The sequence below is a fragment of the Alligator mississippiensis genome, chromosome 1, assembly GCF_030867095.1.
Source record: "Alligator mississippiensis isolate rAllMis1 chromosome 1, rAllMis1, whole genome shotgun sequence".
NCBI classification, from domain to species: domain Eukaryota; kingdom Metazoa; phylum Chordata; order Crocodylia; family Alligatoridae; genus Alligator; species Alligator mississippiensis.
The window spans coordinates 414090724-414112148 of record NC_081824.1 but is presented as its reverse complement, the minus strand read 5'-3'; the positions used below and the strand labels follow the sequence as shown (position 1 = coordinate 414112148).

At 46.1% G+C, this 21425-nt stretch overlaps 1 protein-coding gene across 7 annotated transcripts in view; it reads right to left on the bottom strand.

The window, feature by feature from the left end:
- FNDC3A (fibronectin type III domain containing 3A) overlaps positions 1–21425 on the bottom strand; it is a 230249-nt gene that overhangs the window by 90989 nt on the left and 117835 nt on the right. Inside the window, exon 1 of one of the 7 annotated variants that reach the window (XM_014608364.3) lies at positions 16916–16949. The exons of 5 other annotated variants lie outside the window; for them this stretch is intronic. In XM_014608364.3, coding sequence (XP_014463850.2) covers positions 16916–16934 — 19 coding nt within the window. In that variant the 5' untranslated portion in view covers positions 16935–16949. Of the gene's footprint in view, positions 1–1800; positions 1919–16915; positions 16950–21425 lie in introns of those variants that run through there. One more of the 7 variants, XM_014608365.3, reaches the window with a different exon arrangement.

Here is a 21425-nt window from a genome sequence, read left to right as displayed (position 1 = left end):
TGCTGATTTTGCAACATCTATATCTTAACTTCAAAATTTTTAAAACAGAGCATGGTTTCCTCTTACCCAGGCTGGAACGGTGAATGCCATTATATTTATGATAAGGATTCTAAATCACTGTATAATTAAAATTAATGGTAGATTAAAACAAGAAAGGAAAAGGAAGTCTGGCTGAGTCATTATGCTTTTTAATGAATGCAGGTTCCTTGCTGTTACCGATTTCTTCCCAGAAAGAGCACTACTGCTTGCATGACTTGGAACCAAAGTTTCCTTGTGTGTATTCAGGATTAAACAAAAGCACTCTCTTAAAACAAAAACACAAAACAAAACTAAAACAAAACAAAAAACTCCAAACAACAACCAAATAACCAGAAGAAGGAAAAAAAACCCAAATAACTTCCCCACAAAAAAGCTACTTTTTTATTTTGTTTGCAATAACTAATGTAAAGACCTCAATTTTATTTAGCCATAACGTATTGAAAAAAAGACTTATGTTGGTGTTAGATATTGTTTTCAGTTACTAATAGGCAGGTTGTTAAAGATGCATGATGAATTTACTGTATTTTGCCATTATCTATAATAATGATGTTACATTATTAGCTAATAATGACACCATTAAGTATCTTAACCCTCCATTTTTGTACTGCACTCAGATGGAATTCTGGCTTACAAAAATGCTTAGCAATAATGTCAAATGTGATTAAAATTCAAAGGTTTCCATTACTTAAGATGGAAGTCTAGAATCTTCCATATAAACAAGTCATACAGCTCTTCACAATGAAGACAGAAATGAAGGACACATTACAAACACATATGACAATCATATTTTTCATTGCAATATATGTCTGTCTGCAAAATGCCTTACTACACATTAAAAAACACCAGCAAATAAGAATTTTTCCTCATACTTTCAAGATTACCACTGTATCTAAAGTTGTCACTGATATTATGACAGAGAAAGCTTGTAATATACTTTCCTTGCCATGCTGAGCATTATGTCCCAAGCAGGGAAGAGGCTCCCCCGAGACTTCTATCACAGAATTCACAAAAATTTAGAACAAATGTACAAAACCCTGAAATCTGAACACAGCAGATTATGTCTTATCTGCTGCTGTTGGCTGCTTAAAATCTCCAGCTTCCTTGTTTGAACAGGACATAAAGGAAAATTTATCTTGTACACTGAACATAAAAAGGTAGCAAAATTAATAGCGTATGATTTTTGATGCCCTGATCATTAACAGAATCTGAACAGAAGAAATTTAAATCCTGTAAAATTCAGAGCCACCAACAAAACTTGTTTAATGAGACATGCAAATAGTTTCCTGTCACTAATATTACTCGTTTTCAGCTTTAAATATTCAATTTTGAATTCATCAAGCAGATTGTTAATTTAATTGGACATAATATTCAAAGGAGAAACCAACTATTTAATCAGCCTATGTACAAGGATCCTTCCTGGGCAGTAACTGTATACAATAGTGCTCTTACAAAATCAGTGTTCATAATGGCCTCCAAATGTAATCCCTTACTGCTAATTTTATGTTCTGAGAGACAGGGAGCTCCTTAAAATGCTGTGTAACAGCACAGGCACACCCTCTATAACACCAAATTATAATAAAGAAAACAACGCATAATTTTACACAGCGCTACATCTATTTTTATGCACCAAACCTCTGCTACATTTCATAGCTATTGTATATCTGACATCAACACACAGGCTGCTTTTAAACTACTGCAATGCTTTTCATGTTTTAACAGAAAAGCAGAGTACTGCATTAAAACACAGTCCGCAAATCTTACCACTCATTTTGTTTTTACTGTAACAGCAGAAGAATAAACAGAATCCAGTGAACCAAGGTTGGACACGTTAGCAGCTTTAATTGGAGAATGGTTTCGCTTTTGTCAAGCTGTTTTGAGGAAAAGCTCCTTTGACCGAGTCACATGATTATCACATGACACTGAAGCGGGGGAGGGCAGGGAGAAAACTTCAGGTGTGCAGCTCAGCAATTTGTACTTGTAAACACTACACTTATTCTTCCACGATGAGATTATTATCTTTTAAAGAATGCACTACAAGTGAATGTCAAAGCTTGTCAAACATGCAGTAAATACAGTTCATGTTAAAGAAGAAGAGGACAGCTTCTCTCAGTGGATCATTCCTACACAGTAACACTTCATTTGCTGCCTGATGTTTATATTCTGATTGCTTTTGTAACCTACTAAGTACTACATATTAATACTTGCTGATATAAGTATTTACAGGAGTTCTTATATTTTAAAGATTTTTACATTAATTAAGCAGAAAAGCATTACTGCAGCCATGCATTATACTGGATTTACCTTCTAAACTGATAATCAGGAACACGTGAAGGAAGACGTACTCCTACATACCGGTTTTTAAACAAACACTTCTAAAACCATGTTTAGTAAGCTGCACTGGCTTTGATACTAATCTATGTGGACACTGCATCTCGTGAACACTGCTATACTTAGCAATAGTCTAATGTGAACAGCTATGAATCACTCCCTCTTTGTTATTCCCAGAAGGAAATAGTGTTTAGGATTTACTGCAGCACATTAGGTTAACTATCTCTCTATAACTGAACGCCCACACTTTGACATCACACAGGCAATGATATGCATCACTGACGCAAGCACTGACAGGATCAAACACAAAGGCCAAAGCAGTTGAAACAATAGAGTGCACAACTGACGTAACAGCACACCCATCTGACACTGATAGATTGCAGTAAATCAATAGTCCTAGATGCCAGGAATAGTTGCAAAACTCTTTCTTTTACATAACAGAAAAGATGTGGAAGTTTTATTTTAGGTTTCCAGCAGCTACAATAATTAAAAGCGACAGATGACAACAACAAACAAGAAGTCTATATTTGTGTTTAGGTTCTGTCAGGAAGACACCATGACATACTAACTCTAAGTGACAAATGCTAGGAAGTGTTAAAAAGAAAGGATTGAGCCTATTCTTAGAAGTAGCCAATGTGATCAAAGAAATCAGTGACAAAAAACAAAAAGAAAATGCCCACAAAGTTTGGGACTTGAGCTTAGGACAAGGCACAAGCAGGAGCTGTGAGCACAAGGATGCAGGATAAAAGTGCTTCAGTGCAGTAAATCTAGTGTGTTCCAAACACACTAAATTGACAAACGACAAAACAAAACCTCCTACCATCTGTCTAGCTTTGGCATCAAGGCTTTGTGATATGTGATCATACACTGAGGTACCCAATTTTCATCTATACTTTTTAAACCAAGTGCAAAATATACCACTTAGAAGATTGCAGTGAATCTTAGAATACACAAAGCTAGAAGAAAGACTGTAAAGGCAAAATGCTCAAATAAATCAGATACTTGAGGCACTTAAGAAACCCTATCCTCTTTACCTAAAGAGACTTGAGAAATAATGGATCAAAGGGCAGGGAGCTGTGAAGTGTGACCATCTGCAACCATTCCTAAAGGCTCCCTTCCAAAAATATCCTGGAATTTCTGTAGGAGTGTATGCCCATTCAAATTGAGAAGATAAAAGAATGTCATTAAATCCCCGTATGGAGGCAAATGCTTGGAGAGGAAAGATCCACATAGGACTTTATAAGCAGCTGACCAACTAGTGGTATTTTAGGGCATGGACACATGTAGTACATTTACGATAGTTTAAATGAAACTGAAACATGAAGTAGATAGACCTACAAATCTGCTAAACTAATTTAAAGCCGCCTGGAACTGGTCCAAGCACTCCCCTCCTGCCCTCTCCAAGTCAGTGGAACACATTGCAGATGTGGATCAATTGCAGGCTATCGAACTTATTACACTCACATTTAGGAGAGAAGTAAAAGCAGAAAAGTGAAAATGGCCTCAGCCACAAGTCACTCACCCCCTGGAACTTATACTGGATCAAGGTTTTTGTGGAAACAGAAGAAGATACTGGTTCTTGGCCCAAAGATTCAAATATACTTTTATTTGATTTTGAAAAGTGAACATAGTGCAATACTGCAATATTTTTGCCAGTTATAAGCCCATCTCTTTAACCAAAATAGGAGATAAAATTTTAACATGTACAGTGGAGCCTTAAAGCTTGCAAAAAACTTTTCTCCAACTATTCAGTTGGTCTAATAAAAGATATCACATATACCCAAAGAACCTTGCCTGCCCTAGCCTCTACCAAGACACATGCTCTTTTCAAGATGCCTCAGTAACATAGTAATACAGTCTATAGGGGGCCTTATTTATCAAAGCACTTACATGGCACAGCAGAGACTAATATCACCTTATCTCATCAAAATGTCCCTCTGATTAGGTAGCCATTCAGCCACATAGAATCACTATCCAGTCTTTTTTGCATGCTTGAAATCTGCAGTTTACATTGAGCTTTTGTGGATAGTAACAGACACAGCACCTCTACCTACTCGCTTTCCAGGGCTAGGAGCTGTGCCCGGAATTCCCGGTCTGCCTGGTCCTGCACGTCCTTGCAGGTGATGTCCTCAGTCCACCAGCTGTCCTGGTGAGCCACATCCTCCACCCACCAGGCCTGAGCATCCACCAACTGGTTCTCTGATACTGTGACCAGGTGGTCCAGGAGGAGGGACCTATCCAGGGTCCTCCTCTGGTGGAGCTGGCACACCCACAAGGCCCTAGCTGTTGGTATCAGTGACTCTGAGGCCATTTCCAAGCTGCCAAATACTACCTCCCTCCCCGTGTGCAGCTGCAGGCCCTGTAAAGCCATGAGAAAGAAGCTGTTTGTGTGAGTTTGCAAAATTTCAGAGATAAGATGCTCTGTACCAGGAGCCCATGGGCTGCCTGGCTTCAGATCGGCAGTAGGGCATGCATGGGTGTCCAGAGATCATGGTAAGTCAGGTGGGCAGGCCTGGGTCCAGGCAGCCATCGGCTGAGTCCCGCCATCCCTGTTCACTCCATTTGGGCCAGCTGGCTGCTGGCTATAGGCAGCCTGCCTCCCCTGCCTTGTTCCCAGTACAGAACAGGCCAGGCTCCTGGCAGTACCTGCCATGGCTCTGGACCCTGCTTGCCCACCCGCCTCCTCCTGAAGGTCAACTGCTCTACTGCGCTGCCACCCAGCACACAGTGCCTGGGCTCAGGGCTCCTGGACAACTGGAATGAGGAGCTGGCTGTGCCCCCACCCACCCTGGTATTTTCTCTGGGGAGGTGCCCTGGGGCCACAGCCATCCCTAGGGGTGCGTGGGGCCCAAGGCATATCAGCCCATGCGGGCCCAGGGTTTGGCAGGTGGGCAGGGGGAGGGTTGGCGAGCAGCCGGAACATAGAGACAGTGGTGCATGTCAGCCACAGCCACGGCAGGACCTGTACAGCACTGTCCACAGGGCCCCCCACAGCGCAGGGCTTGGGGCAGTTGCCCCTATTTGCCCCCCCCCAGGGACGGCTGTGCCTGGGGCCAGCCCCCTTCTGCACTACTGCTGCACCCTAAGCGTGCCCCTCCTGAGTGTGTTCTAGGAAGTGTGCAAGAAGCTGTCTGTGTGGACCGAGGGGTGCCTGACCCACTAGGCCCTGTTGCTGCCAATTGCCATGGTGCCCTGGGCACACCTGAGCACCTGGCATGGGACCACGAGCTACAGCAGTGCAGGGAGGGGCAAACCTGGGCTGCCCCACAACCTCCGCCACCAGCTGGAGGCTACCTGTAGCTGGGCTACATGTCCCTGCCCCCTGCAGCCAAGGTGGACATCACCTACGGCATTGACACATTCCTTTACATGTGAGAGACGTGTGCCCACCTAGCTTTAGGGTCACGGGCTGCTCAATAAAGTTTTGCACTGTCTCCTGCCTCCCTGTCGGCTGTGGGGAAGGGACCTGGGGGTCAGGGGAGCGTGGCCAGCTGGGGTAGGGAGGTGGGGTAGGGGCCAGAAGCATGGGCTGGGGTGGGAAGGGCCCTGTCCTCAGTGCGGGCCTTACCATGTGGTCAGGGCTGGTGTGGCTGGTGGCTCCGTGTGGTCATGGTTGTCAGTGATGGTTCCGGGCAGTGTCCTCAGATGGTAGGCCACAACAGGTGATGTTTCACTGTGAGTGCCAGCCCAGAGTCAGGGCTCAGGAAGGCTACCTGTGCTGCTGTAGACAGCACAGCTGTGGCCTGGGTCCTGGGACACGAGAATGTCTGTCAGTTGCCGCATAAAGGGCATGGACTCATGGGCACTCCCCAACCGACGACTACAATCAGTGATGGCAATCCACTGTACCCACAAGGCTTTCACCTTTATGTGGCACTGCAGTGTTGACCAGCTGTGCCTGTGCTCCCTCATCCAGCCTGACGGCCCCTCATAGATGTGGGTGTTGGAGCACCCACCCTTGAACTGGCCCTGCACCTCTGCCTGACCCTACAGTGCCACAAGGTTGCCAGTCTCCTTCTGCAACCAGTTGGGACCCTGGGTGGTGGGCGTGGGCATGGGTGTTGGTGAGGATGAGGCCATTGTGGATCCTGCACCAGCTCTCTGGTCCTCCATGTGGTTGTCCCTGTGCTGCTGGGCCTGGGCAGGTGCCTGCAGTACCCAGAGCAGGGGCCTAGAATGGAACTGACAGCCACGTGACTGAGGAAATGCCCTGCAGCCCCTGAAAGCTCAAGATAAGCTGCTGGGGGTGGGTTGTGGGCAGGTGGAGCTGGACCTGGCAGCCAGAATCTGCCTGCAGCTGGGCTTGGGGGCTGACAGGCCCGTCTGTGGCCTGCAGCAGCCTGCAGGCCTAGATGGCATGGGCCTGGCAGGTGCACAGCACTGTGGTGCCAGGCAGTGGTGACGGGGTGAAGGCAGGCTGGAGAGTATAGGAAGAGGGAGGAAATTTTTGGGGCAAGGGCGGGCTGCAGCTGCGAGGAGAGCTGGGGTCTGTCTCCTCCATGCCTTGCTGCAGCCCTTGAAAGTGGCGTACCACCATGTGCGTCCCACCGCTGGATGGGCAGTGAGGCACATGGTGCTGTGCCGTGCCGCTTCCAAAGGCTGCAGTAAGGCACAGAGCAGGCAGAGCCCACCTCACATTGCAGCTGCAGCCCACCCTTGCCCCGTACAAAGATCGGGGCAGGGGGGCCATGTGCCCCCCATGGCTTCCCAGGGCTGTGCCGCTACAGCAGTCACCAAGCTCTGCTTGTCCCATGACTCGGCCCGGCCGGGGCTCCATTCACCTAAGGCACTACAATAAAAAATGGACATCTGAGATTCATGGTTGAAGATATATTGGGAAAATGTCTCTGGAATGTAATAGATTTCTACTTCTGCAATTTCATGAGTATTTGAATATCACACCATGGTTAGTGTGTCAGGAGGTCACTGCGGTTGCAAGAAAACATGTGAAAGGTTTGCCCCTGGAGAATGAAGTCTCCAATCTATAAAATTTGGTAAACTGAAGAAAAATATCTACCCCACAGATCTTTTTATAAAGCACATAAAAGAAGTATCGTATTAGGTCAGACCAAAGGTCCATCTGGCCAGTATCCTATGCATGACTTGAGGCAGTTTCATTGTGTAGCATCCACAGGTTCTTCAGATACACTTGAGAGGCAGTGGGCACTAGATAGAGTTCACTGCTTCGTGTCTTCCCTTGATAACCTAGTTATTAATTTATGAAATGCACTTCCATTCCTGTTTTATCATTCTTTGTCCCAGGAATGTAATTGTTATACATTTTAGTAATCTCCCCATAACTGCTGATTGAGGTTTGAGGCTTCCTGGTGGCCTAGGCCCACTGCCAATGTGTAGCAAATAGGCCTGTCTGTGATGGTGGCATACTGATTGTTTTACAGGAAGAATATGAGAGAGGATACATATAAAAAAACTTGTCCCTGATCAAATGCTCCCACTTACCATCAGTCAGGTTAGGGATATTTCAAGCCTGAGCTTATGCCCTTGACTATTGTGTTTAATAGTTCCTGATGGACATAATCTCTATAAAAACCTAAGAAATGTCATTTACTAGGTCAGATTATAGGTCCATCTAACCCAGGATCTTGTCTCACACAGTGGCAGACTGGATGCTGATGGGAAGAGTTAACAGGGCATGTCCAGAATCTCCCACCCCCTGCTCCTTCCCCACTGTGGTTTCCAGCATTCTGATAAAAATGTGACTAATCCTTTAAAAAATTCCTTCCACACATAAATGTGCCTAATACATAATAAATGTGTAACCTAGTTATAATTTTGGCCTCCATGATGTCCTGTGGTAATGAGTTCCAAAGTTAATTACATGTTGTATGAAAACAAAACAAAAATAAGTACTCCCCCTTAAGTCCATTACCTGATAATTTCAGTAGGTATCCTCTAATTCTTGCATTTTGAGAAACAGTGACTAATAACTCCCTATTCACTTTATCCAGATCATTTACAGTTTTATAGACTTCTATTATATGCCCTCTTCAGTCATCTCTTCTTCAAGGCTCTTCAATCTTTCCTTGTACAACTGTTTCATATGCTTGATTATCTATGTTGGCTGTCACTGTACCTTTGTAGTTGTACTATACCCTTTTCGAGGTGATGTGACCAGAACTGTGGTACTTAGTGTAGGATACATCACCAATTTATGTAGTGGCATAATGCTTTTTTCTGTTTTGATTTTAATTCCTTTCTTAATTACTAACATTTTATTTCCTTTTTGCCCATTTTTTAAAGAAACACGCAAAATAACTCCAAGATCTCTTTGCTGAGTACTAACAGCTAATTCAAGTCCACCATTGTGTATTTATAGTTATAGTTATTTTGCCCCACATGCATTGCTCTATACTCATCAGTTTTGAATTTCATTTGGCACTTTATTGTCTACTGGCTCTGTTTTACAAAATATTTCTAAGTCATCACCATCAGCTTTGGATTTGACTACCTGGAATAATTTTGTTTCGTTTGCAAATAATTTGTACTCTAATTGAATTAATTTAAAGTTGGGATCTTTGGAACAATTTCAGCTTTACGGTGCACAAACAAACCTAATTGTAGATTTAGACAATCTATTCCTTACACTCAGGGTCAAACTGATCACTGTATTTGGGGTCAGGAAGGAATTTTACCCTATGGTCAGACTGGTATGACTTTGTGTGTGGGTGAGTGGGTGGGGAGGGTTGGGGGGTTGCCTTCCTCTGTAGTTGGGGTGGCCCTCTACTTGGGATCTCTTGAGCGTACATTAACAGACTTTTAAAGAAGCAGGATGTTGACTACTATGGTTGTCCTGTTTTACCTGTAGCAGCTTAGGGTGTTATTAGCAGATACATGATGAATAGATCCAAGGAGGTGATACTTCGCCTCTATGCGGCATTGGTCAGACTGCAGTTGGAGTAGCACATCTAGTTTTGGGCGCCGTATTTTAAGAAGGATGTGGATAACCTCGAGAAGGTCAAGAGCAGGGCCACTCATATGGTTAACAGTTTGCAGGCCAAGCCCTATGAGAAGAGACTGAGGGACCTGGATCTCTTTAGCCTCTGAAAGAGAAGGCTGAGAGGTGATCTTGTGGCCCCGTACAAACTCATTGGGGGTGGGCAGCAAGGAATCGGAGATACTCTGTTCACCAGGGTGCCTACTGGGGTAACAAGGAACAATGGTCACAAACTGACAGAGAGCAGATTTAGGCTGGACATCAGGAAGAACTTCTTCACGGTAAGGGTGGCCAGAATTTGGAATGGGCTTCCAAGGGAGCTGGTGCTTTCCCCTACCTTGGGGGTCTTTAAGAGAAGGCTGGATAGGCATCTGGCTGGGGTCATCTGATCCCAGCACTCCTTCCTGCCCAGGGCAGGGGGTTGAACTTGATTATCTGTTGAGGTCCCTTCCGACCCCAGCATCTATGAATTTATGAAGCTATGAATCTTGTGTTGTGTCAGGGTTGATGGTAGTTTTACTAAGAGATTAGATTATGGATTTGTATAGGACGGTTTGGATAGGAAAGATCCTGTCTCAGGCAGGGGGTTGGACTGGATGACCTACGGAGGTCCCCTTCCAGCCCTACTTCTCTATGATTCTATGGAATGGAACAAACGGTCACTGGAAGGACTTGATGCATGATGCAAAATAATTTAATAAAATATTCTTGATATCAAAATAATAGCACAGTTATTCTCCCTTCTTCATAAACAGACCAAGGTAGAAGCCTGAAAAACAATTTCTTACATAAGACAGAATAGAGGCAAACTTTAGGAAAGCTGGAAGTAACTGGTCTCAGAATCTGCTTTCCATCAAGACAGAGTGAAGGAAAGAATTGCCAGTTTTATGTGGGATCCTACCAAAAGAATGCCAGCTAGGTAAGTGATAATTTGAGCCCAGAACATTGTGGAGGTCTCCATTTCTGGAGTTCTGGGAACAAGATATTCAATGTCATATTTTAGGGCCCTACCTAAATTGTGGCAGAAGTTTGCAGTGCAGCAATTTCTCTTTTTGCTGCTCTGCTCCTCCCCTCCCCAAGTGGCTGAGAAGCAAAAAGTGTGGCATTGATTGCCTCTCAGCCATTCAGTGGGGAAGAGGGGAGAGGACGGGAGAGGAAGCGGGGCAGCACAGAGAAAACAGCAAGATCAAAGGTGCTGCTGCACTGCAAACTTCTGTTGCAATTTAGGTAGGTCCCTAGCTGTAGGTAGTTGTTATCTCATTCCCATTAAAACCAAAAGGGTACAGACTGATGTTCCCATTTTTTAAAAACAGATAACAAATGTCTCATTAAACTCTATTTGGCTGAATGAACAGCTATCACTCCTCTTCCATTAGCTAGTGTTCTTGTTCTTCTGGGCAGATTAAAAGGCCATTTGTTATAGCCCTGAAAAATGGAGATGAGTCCTTACAAACTGATTTCATCCCCCTCCTCAGTTCACAGAGAACACATAGAATTAAGAGTTTACCCTTGGAATGAGCAATGCAGATGGAATTTCCTGCGTATTCTTAACTCCAGTAAATAGAAACTGCATATCAATACAAGGTTCTAGTGCTCTGCACTAGAAAATGCTCACGTGTACTTCCAAATCCAGCAAAAACCTTTCATGTATATTTTTAAAATGACACCTTTCTGAATACTGTTTTATTCCACCAGTAGAGGGAGGCTGAAAACAGCCTGAATCAGAAAAATATAAAACAGAAGAGACTTTTTGTGGTGCAAGAGCCCTCTGGTACAATTCAAACTTCAGACAAGCAGCAAAAAAGCTGGCAACAGAAGAGAGAGATGAGATAGCTTCCCACCACACAGATACTCACATGGAAGATACTCTTTTGTCCACCTAGAACAAAAAATGGCTAGAAACAAGGTTCCCTCTAAGCTGCATGTGTGCGTGGCCACACGCACAAAAAAATCTTGCTATGCATTAACTTTTTAATGCCGTGCACCCACCCGGAGAGGAGCTGGGCTGCAGCTTCCTGGAAACCCAGCGCGCAGTGGAGGCACCAGGGCCAGCTTAGGACACTTACTGGCAGTAAGTTACTGCCTGGCTGCGCTCCACTCCTCACCATGCCAACATCCCTGCAGGGAGGGAGAGTGGCGTGGGACAGGCAGTGGCTCCTCCCCGAGGCAAGGTGGGGACAGGGGTTGGGGCAGAGCCTGGCACTGTACAGTCTCAGCTGGCTCCTGGGAACTACTCCATTCCCCACCCACTTCGGGCGAGCTTTGCCCTGACGCCATGTGCCTCCTCACTGCCTGGTCTGCCCAACAGCAGGATGCGTGCGACTCCACACCACTTTCAAAGGCTGCGGAGGCATGGAGGCAATGTTGATCGTTTTTGAAAGAGTGATGAAATTTGCCAGATAGGGAAGAGGAGTAGCTAGACATGTAATTGTGACCTTTCTCAATAATACATTTCCTAGTGTTTGATCCAGTCTTGATTTAAATGTCCCAGAAAACTGAACTGTATATAGCAATGTATTATTCCATTTATTCTACTCTGTTCTTATATACCTTCAGTGCTTCACAGTACCTGAGAGCTATACAGAGTATATTAAATGATGTGACCTATGTCTGTCACATGCAATCCATTCGCTTTTGCATGTTCTCCTCAGGTGGAGAATTATACATAAACTTTTCTGTTTTGGTAGGGTTTTATATTTTAATTTCTTTTACTGTACGCTTTGTAGCTATCGGAGAAGAACTACTGCAAACAAGAGAGCCATGCACAAAAAGAAAATCTACTTAAAATTACGCAAGTGGAAGAGATGCTTAGATCAGAGGCATAAATAAAATGTTAATTTTTATATATAGTTTAGTATGTTATATATATATAAAACATACCATATATAGTTTAGTATTTCAAGAAACTTTTCTCCCAAATAATGTTGTGAGATTAATTTGCTCATCACAGCAAAAAGGGAGGTGGGACCAATTCGTGAACAGACCGAAGCGGCATGCTCACAGACTGAAGGAGTGCGCTCACGGACCGAAACGGCGTGCTCACAGATCACTATGCCTTAGAGGGAACATTGGCTATAAAGCCATTGTTTTACCTGATATTTAGCTTAGACTGTACCTGTTTCTTTCCCAGACCTAAAGAAAAGGCACTTTGTGCTCAAAAGTTTGCATAGTATCTCTCCCAACTATACCATTAATCCAATTAAAGATAAACATAAAAAAAACCAACCTTGCTTCTCACCTAGAACAAGAAACCAGGTAAAAACAAACAAAAAACCCCAAAGCCATGGTCGCATCCTAGACTGCTTGCGGCAGGGCACTGTAGGTGCCTGCCACTTTAAAGGCCAGAAGTTAGTGGTCGGCAGGTGCCTAAGGGCAGCCATTTTGGATCTGGGGCTGCCCACATAAACAGGGCATTTTTGCTACTGGGATGTAGGCAACAACATTGCCTGGCTGCAGGGCTGCTGGTATCATCTGGAGGTAAGGGAGAAGCTGTAGGGGATGATCAGAAGGCTCCTGGTCCTGGGCATAACCTAAAACTGCATCCTGCCAGGAGTGGGTGGCCTGGTGGGGCTCTCAGTAGCAAGGGAGCCCCCAGGAAATGCCAGGCCAGTTATCACCCCGGTGAAAGGCGGGTCGGGGCACCTTAACCCCAGCTCCCACAACTGGGTGGGTTACCCCCCTTGTAGGGTCTGGAAGGTGGATCCCATTGAGAGAGTGGGGCCATAGACTCACACCTGTCTGGACATCCCCTGATTGGTTAATGCTGGGGCCAGGACCGGAAGGGTCAAAGGGCTGGGGGCCCACCGCGAGGAATGCCCAAGAGCTGTGTGCCTGGGATTCCGACTGGCCTGGAGATGGGCCAGGACCAGCAGCCAAAGGTCCCGGGGGAACCACACCTGTAAGGGGAAGCAGTTCAGGGAGCTATGCTGCCCCGGCTGAAGGCGGCATAGGCCGCTGGAGCCAAAGGAGGGTCCTATGAGGAGGACTTTGGAGCCTAGTGTGCGGCTGGTATGCTTGTAACATCTGGATGCCATCTGCAAGGCTTGGGCTGCGGTGTAGGGATGTAGGGGAGGAACGGAGCCCCCTGGCATCGGGGCAAGAAATGGGCAGCCTCCTGCTTAATTTACATCAATTAATTAATTACCAACAAGGTGTGGTAGGCGAGAAGGTGGGTGGTTAGCCCAGAAACAGGTGGGCGGGCCACAAGAAAATCGGCCCAGAGCAGGCCAACTGTTACACTGCTCCATGTTTTTCTGAATACAAGAGACTCAAGTTTAACTGAAAAATGGCTGATTTTAAAAATTCTTTTACGACATGTCCAATATCATTGTAATTGCTGCATGATAAATACTTGTGCAGCTAGATTAGATTTCTGAAACTGGCAGTGAGTTTTATAGCCAATGGAGAGGAACAGAGTTTTCACTGCTGAAACAGCTTTATAAAACGTTTGTCCTGAGACAATCAGCTCAAGACTCTGGAATAGCTGACAAGACCAGGAAACTGTTTTGTCAGGCTTAAAAATAATCATAGAATCATAGAAGTAGGGTCGGAAGGGACCTTGTAGATCTTCAAGTCTGACCCCCTGCCCGGGCAGGAGAGAAACTGGGCTCAAGTGACCCCAGCCATGTAGGCATCGAGCCACTTCTTAAAGACCCCCAGGGTAGGAGCCAGCACCACTTCCCTTGGAAGTTGGTTCCAGATCCGAGCCGCCCTGACTGTGAAGTAGTTCCTACAGATGTCTAATCTGAACCTACTCTCCAACAACTTGTGGCCGTTATTCCTTGTTATCCCGGGGGGCGCTGGGGGAAACAAGGTCTCCCCCAAACCCTTCTGGTCTCCCCCTAGTAGTCCCCCCTAATGCCAGAATAAAACACAGAAAGGCACCATGCTCAATACCATATGCTGAACCTTTTCCCTCAAGAAATGGCCCCTATATGTACCACAGGGTTACCACATGTCTGGGTTTTCCTGGACATGTCCTTTTTTTTGGCCTCCTCTCCTCCTGTCCGGGCAGGTTTTTAAAATGCGCGCAAATGTCCGGGTTTTTGCTCTGCCTGTGCTTTATGGTACAGTGGGGCAAGGTGATTAGCTGTCTGGGGATCCTGTGCTCTGCGCATGGGCCCCAGCAAGCTGCCTGCAGGTGAGAGAGACAGAGATTGTGTGTGACCATGTGCATGAGCTGCGTGGGCAGCGGGGCTGGGAGTTGCAGGGGACTGCTTTCAGGAGTGAGGGGCACTGGCAGAGCTGGGGGGTGGGGTACAGTTGGTCAGGACTGAGAAGCACCAGCAGGGCTGGGGGGACTGTGGTTTAGGAGTGAGGGGCAGACGCAGGGCACAGGCATATCAATGTCCTCCACTCCCAATCATATATCCCTTCCCCCTCTCTTCCCCTTCCCACCTCCCCACCTCCCTTCCTCCCTCCGCCCCACAGGTGTCCTCTTTTTTGATACTGGAAATATGATAACCCTATCTAGTCAGTCACAAAATTCTCCTGCCCAGAACAAACCTCAAATTTTGACACTGACAGGGATTCCGGAGTGAAAGCAGCATTTCTAGGAATCTAGGAATGCAAGAACATCCCATAGACTAACTGCCAAAACCCATCTTCTAATTTATTCCATGTAAATTCTTTTTGAACTCGCTTTACCATTTGAAGCCAAAATTAATTCTCCCCTTTCAACTTTTTAGTACTATAACAGGGGAAAGGCTCTCTGTTTCTACTATGGAATCAGAGCAGTAATATTAATTGTTCTTTATTTCTCTCCAGAATAATCTTAAACAAAGCAGAATGCCTCCATTTCCCTCATACCCAGAAAAAATGGAGTGAAAGTAACACTCTTTCACCTCAACTAAGAGACTTGTCAAACAAATTAAAAAGACAAAAATATAATTTTGGAAAAAGAAGAGACTCACTCAATCTTCAAGAATCCTCAAGAAAAAGTGGGAAAGGCTGAGAAAGAGATCATGACCTATTCTGTTTGCCTAAATAATTTTCCACAATTCACACTGTCTTTTTTTTGCATTGTACAACAGCTCCTTTCCCCAAATAGATGCACGCAGTAAGACTCATTAGAGATTCTGATGTAGAACTGCCTAGCATAGCTTTTCCAATATTTAAGAATACTTGTGATGAAAAATACTGCAAGTGATATTTTGCAAAAAGCTATATATGGGACTACTAAATGCAGGTTCTTAGACAGGAAAGAAAGTCCATGGTCAAACAACAGCATGATTAAACTCAAAAGACAAGTCTATGGATCTTTAGTTTCTTCTCTGAGTTGAGAGTTCAATGTATTCTGTAGTCAGCTGGACACCTAGAAAGGAACCCATATACTGCTTGGACAGTCAGGATACACTGGATATCAAAAGTAACTTGCAAAGAACTTATTTACTAGGGTCATCTCAGTTTATGGGTCAGGGAATCAAAAACTTCAGATGTCTCAGGAAAATTACTCCCCAAATTTAAAACTTGCCACTTCAAAGCCTAGAGAAACAGGTTGTTTTCAAGTTATTTACTAAGAACCACTGCACCCTACTATCAAGGAACAGTCAGTCAATAAAAAAGAGAATTGTTAGATAAGTAGAAAGTGGCTCTGTCCATAGCGCAGGAACCTCTGCAGTTTGAAGGTTGGGGGTCCAAATGTTCACTGGTGGGAACTACCACCTTTGGGAAGCCTTTGGACACCCATTTAACAATATTTATGCCCAGTTTTAGCTTAACAACTCCCTATTTTAATCACACTGAATCTCACTTAGCAGGCTGCCAAACTGCTTAGCAACAGATTTTTGATGCCCGATTATCTTAGTAAGTCAAAAAAGTGCAAAAATGTTTGAGGAAAATTTTTGCTGAAAAAATCCGGCTTTTGTCAGCATTTCAACCAGTTATGTAGATCACACTCTCTTGTAATTTTCCTTGCTTTAAGGAAAGAAAGAGGAAAGAAAGATTAAAAAGGGAGCACTGGAGAAAGAATGTAAGGACTATTAGAATGTGTACACTGATAGTTAGACATAATCTTAGGCTTGTTTAAATAAATGTCCACACCACCCAATCACCCACACTGACAACCTCTGTTTTTGTGTCCCAGGCTGAGTCCAGTCCAAGCCTGCAAACTCTACTCAGCTATTAGGATGCATCCATTTCAACCACTATCTATACCTGTACATGGGCAATCTAAAGTGCAGCAGCAAACTATGGGGCTCAAAGAGAAGTATTCCTCTACTGGCAATCAGTACCATAGCAAGGGGGGGGAGGGGTGAGAGGGATGACCTCTCCGGGTGTTGAAGCGAAGGAGTGCCAACAGCCAGGGTGTGGTGTGGGATGGTTCATTTAGGGGTGCTCAGGGACAGGGCGAGGGCAGCTCCCACTGCTGCGTACACTCTCAGGCAAGCATGAGGTGATCCACGTACAGATCCAGTGTGCCCTGGATATGTGCGTGGGGCGAGGATGGGCTGCTGCTGCAGGCTTGCCCTGGGCACCAAACTTCCTTCCTATGGTACTTTTGGCAATCCCACTGTGAAGGAGTGAGACAAAACTCACAGCATGGAGGGCCGGCAGGGCTGCAGCTGGAGACTGGAAGGGAAGGAAAATACCCACCCCACTTCTGGAGCAGCATCTTGCTCAGGATTGGAAGAGGGAAGCTGCCCAAAGGTATTTCTGGCCCCAGAGAGGGGCAGAGTGGGGTCAGTTCCCTGCAGACTGCAGGCAGAGAGGAGTAGCTGAGCATCTGGGCAGCAAGGGTGCCTGAGGAACTGGGGAGTGACCCTGAGCAGGAGCAGGCAGAGGCCTGCACACGGGGCTGGTGGTAATCTCTGGAGCTGAGCTGCAGCTGAGGATCTGGAGCGAGGGAACCCACAAGGCCTGTGATAATTTCTGGAATGGAATTTTCAACAGAGGATCCGGAGGAGGGCCTGAGGGAAAACTACAGTTACAGGTAGAGCCATCCTGCACATGGGGGAGACCCCAAGGAGACTGCGAAGGTTCACAGGGGTGCAGGGCAGGTCGGTATATAACAAAGACTGGACTAAGGGATTTTGTCTTGACCAGTGCAATTGGGATCTTGAGAACCTGATCCCGGGTAAAGGGAACATAGACGTAGCCCGACAAGAAGGCTGAAAGCAGCCGGGGTTTTCTTTGGGGTGTTTTTTTTTTGCTGTTTCTTTTGATTTTGAGCACAGGCCAAGACCAGCCCAGGAAGGGTGTACTTAATAGAGACCAAAGGTCACCCTGGGGTAGTGGGCCAAATAAGACCACAACAGGCAGCACTGTGACCTGTCTGCAGAAGAATTTGGTGAACACCATCTGGAGAGGCTAGTCTGGGGTAATGGGGAGGTTTGGAGCCCCACAGAAGAAACAGGGATCAAGACCAGGCAGGATCACCGCGGGTAGTGCCTCCTGGGAATATGCTTCATCAAAGTCATGGCAGACGAGAAAACACAAGACCAACTTCCTGGCAGACCAGGTGATCCAAAGCCAAGGTCTACCCTGTTGCCACCTGTAGGCAGGCGAGCTTAGGGCAGTGGTAGCAAGTCCTACAATACCTACCACTGTCACACCCACAATTCCCTGTTACTGTGTCTTTTGGCCTGTAGGAGGTTGCATGCCTCAGGGGCTGCAGCCCCAGCTGCAGGCAGTAGGGAAGTGATTACAGGCTTGCTTGGAAGACCGGGCCAGCTGATAAGGATAATTGGCTGGCCCAAAGGAAGGAAGGAACAGGGAAGGAAGCTGGGGGGAAGAGAGAGGGAGAGGGCTGTATGGCTAACGGCTGCAACTCTGAGCCAGGGCCTCTCTCAGGGTCTGGGAAGACACCAGAAGATTTGAGATAAGTGTATTTGGAGCTGAAGGTTGCAGCTGTGAGCCAGAACACTCATGAGAGGGAGAGAGAGAGAGAGAGAGAGAAAGAGAAGACTGCTATGCTGAGGAAGGGTCTGGGAAAACCTCTGGGAAAACTGATGTTGTAAGTTACCTTTGTTGACTGGGTCTTTGCTTGTCTGCTGGTTTATATTTGTGGTGTTTCCTGTGAGGCAAAGGTGCCTAAGAAAATAAAGACTGTGTGAGTAAAAGGACATCTCCCTACTTGGCCCTTCTCTACACTTCTTTCTCCCTTTATTGCTTGGAAGATAGTTGGTCATTTATTACTCTGCTTGGCATTTAAACCCTCATTTTCTTTGTGGATGGCTCCAGGCTGTCAACTAACCCCTGCTCTCCCAATCCAACCACATGCCCCTGACATGCAGGTAGCTGAGCAGAGAAAGAGTCCAAACCTCATCGATATCTGAAAGGTGTATAGCAAGCACTATGATTTCATCTAAAGCAATAGAAATAATCACCTCTTACACAAGGAAAAAACATACATTGTCAATCCACATTAGCACGGAGTTCATGGATTACAGTTTAAGAAAAAGATACAACAAAAATAAGGTTGCTGTTTAGCTTGCTAAATAAATGAAGCACTTTGGTTTAACAATATTTCTGAATATGAAAAGTCACTGGAAGTATGTACTGGACTTGTCAGCCTGTTTGTGTGGAATAGATGTGTAAGGATGATATTTTTGCAAAAGTTTCCATTAGCTGGTCATAGTTTCTGCAGAGATAAATTGCTGGAACTTTTGATGGCAAAGTCTGAACAGTTCTTTCTCCTCCCCATGGTGATTCAGTCGGGGGGGTGGGAGGGGGGGAGGGGCAGAAGCCAGTGTGTGGACACTGTTTAAATGAGCAATTTAAACAGCTTATCAACAGTCTTCCTGATTCCCTCCCTAAATCATGGGGAGTGATGCCTGCAAAACTTTCCATGAAGATCAAATTCTCGTCATCAAATATGTTAGCTCTTGGGACAAACCGTACTGGACCCCCTCAGTAACTGAGGATATCCCTCCATGCAATTATACGTTATGCAGTCATGAGGCTATTTAAAAGCTCCTGTGTATAACATTTAAAGGCACCCCCTGCCTCCCTTTTCCAATCAAGAATCTCCAAAATGTTTAGGTCCTTAACTGATTACCCAGTGTTAAAGGAAGACACAGACCCCTGACTGGTAAAAGAGGCTCCTCAAACTGTGCTGGCTCCCTCCCCTCTCTTCCTCTCCAGTGTACCACTGACAGGCAAGTTATTACCAGGGATCCGGCTTTTCCGCTTCCCACAGGAAAATGGTGAAAAATGCGGATTTCCCCCTTTACCTGAGGAAAACACACGTTTCTCATTTTAATAGAGAAATGTGTGGATTGTACACTTCTGCAAAAAGCTCTCTGCAGGCTGGTACAGTTCCAGCCTATAAGGGGCTGGGAGAAGCAGGAGAAGGGCAGGCCAGCAGGGGATGCCAGGTGCATATATATTCATGTGGCTGCCAGGCAGCTTGGAGAGCAGCTCCTGCAGGTAAGTGGAGGGGAGGGACTGAGGCACCCATAGGGAGGGAGGGAGTAAGCTGGGCAGGGTTGGGGCTGGGAGGCTTGGGGCCAGAATTCATGGCCACTGGGCACTGGTAGGGAGAACACTGAAGATATGGGTGGCTTGTCTGGAGGGTGGGGCTGGCTCCCCACCACTGTGCACACTCCTGGAGGGGCAGAAGGGACCCGTGCCCCCCCAGATCTGTGTACGGGGTGGGTGCGGGCTGCCTGCTCCCTACCCTGCTGCCCTGCCCCGAGGTGCAGAGGGTGGGACCCGGAGTGGCAGGGCAGAGTGGGGCTGGGCAGGGAAGCTCCCTGATGCTGCAAGCCCCTTCTGCCCTGGTAAGGCACCCCCTGCCTACCTAGCAGCAGCAGGGGTGGCAGCACAGTGTTGTGCCCTATGCTGCTGCCAGGCGGGTAGACAGCACATTGCTAGGGCAGTTTGGGGCTTGCAGTGCTGGCAAGGAGCTTCCCCACCCAGCTCTGCCATGCTGGGTCCTGCCCGCTGCACTGCAGAGACCCCAGGGGAGAGGAGCAGGGCAGGGAGCCCAAGGCTGCAGCAGGCAGCCCGCATCCACACCAACTATACTAGTTGTATAGGCTCAGCTCTGGCTGTGCTGCCTGTGGGGGAGGGGGAGCTGGGGTCCATGCTTTGCTTTGCTGCAGCAGCTGCTGCATCTGGTACACAGTAGCCAGGGCTCCGGTGCTGCTGCGGGGGGCCAGGGGCTGTGGACTTAGCAGCTAGGGGCCCCCCTCTGCCAGAGGGGCTGTGGGTAGGGAGTGAAGGGCACTGGCAGAGTGGGGACTGAGAGGAGGGGGAGTAAGGGGCACCAGTAAGGGGCACCAGCAAGGCTGGGGGCTGTGGCTTGGGAGTGAGGGGCCTGGACCTGCATTCTGTGAGGTAAGGGAGAAGGGGAAGCTCTGATTTTCCATTATAAAAAAACCCCAAAATGTATAGGTATTTAGAGTTTATTTTATTATAGTGACTGAAGCACTGGTAGGCTTCTAAATTGCTTTAAAATTATAAATATAACAATGAAATGTGTTCAACTGATGCCTATATATATAGTGGCCTTTCATTTTAATCATGGATTTGGGGTTTTTAATCAGAGAATTAGTGATATTTTTATCAGAGAAGTTGCAATTTTTTTTATCGGGGAAAACCAGGATCCCTGGTTATTACCCATTAGTACTTACAAAGCATTTAAAAAATAAAAAATAGATACAAAAACCTGCTTACCAAGATGTGATTTGTGGTTTTCTTTATAAACATTTACCTATTCCCTCTGGATAGCTGTTCTAGAATATAAGCAGGGATGGCATACAAAGAACAACAACAGCTGCAAACTATGGCCTTGTAATGTAGAAGTAATGTGGGTGGAATTCATTTCTAACTGCATAGACTGTATTCCTACTCCACTGCAGATATTTTGATATCTGAGAGCCCATCTCTCATGGTGTCTAGTCTGAGCATGCAAATACAACAGCAGAAGGCCAGAAGGTAGTATACCACAGGCATCACTATGTTCAAGGTGCAAAGGAAAGGCACAGGATACTAACAGTCACTTCATAATGGTGGTGAACAGGTATTGAGTACTGGCAGTGATGCCTGTCCAGAGGCAGGTTCCTGCTGAGTGTCATACAAAGCCAGTCATCAATGATGCTGCCTCAGTTCAGGCTTTTGCTCAGCACACTGTCTAGGCTCAGTTGCCAGCAATCACTCC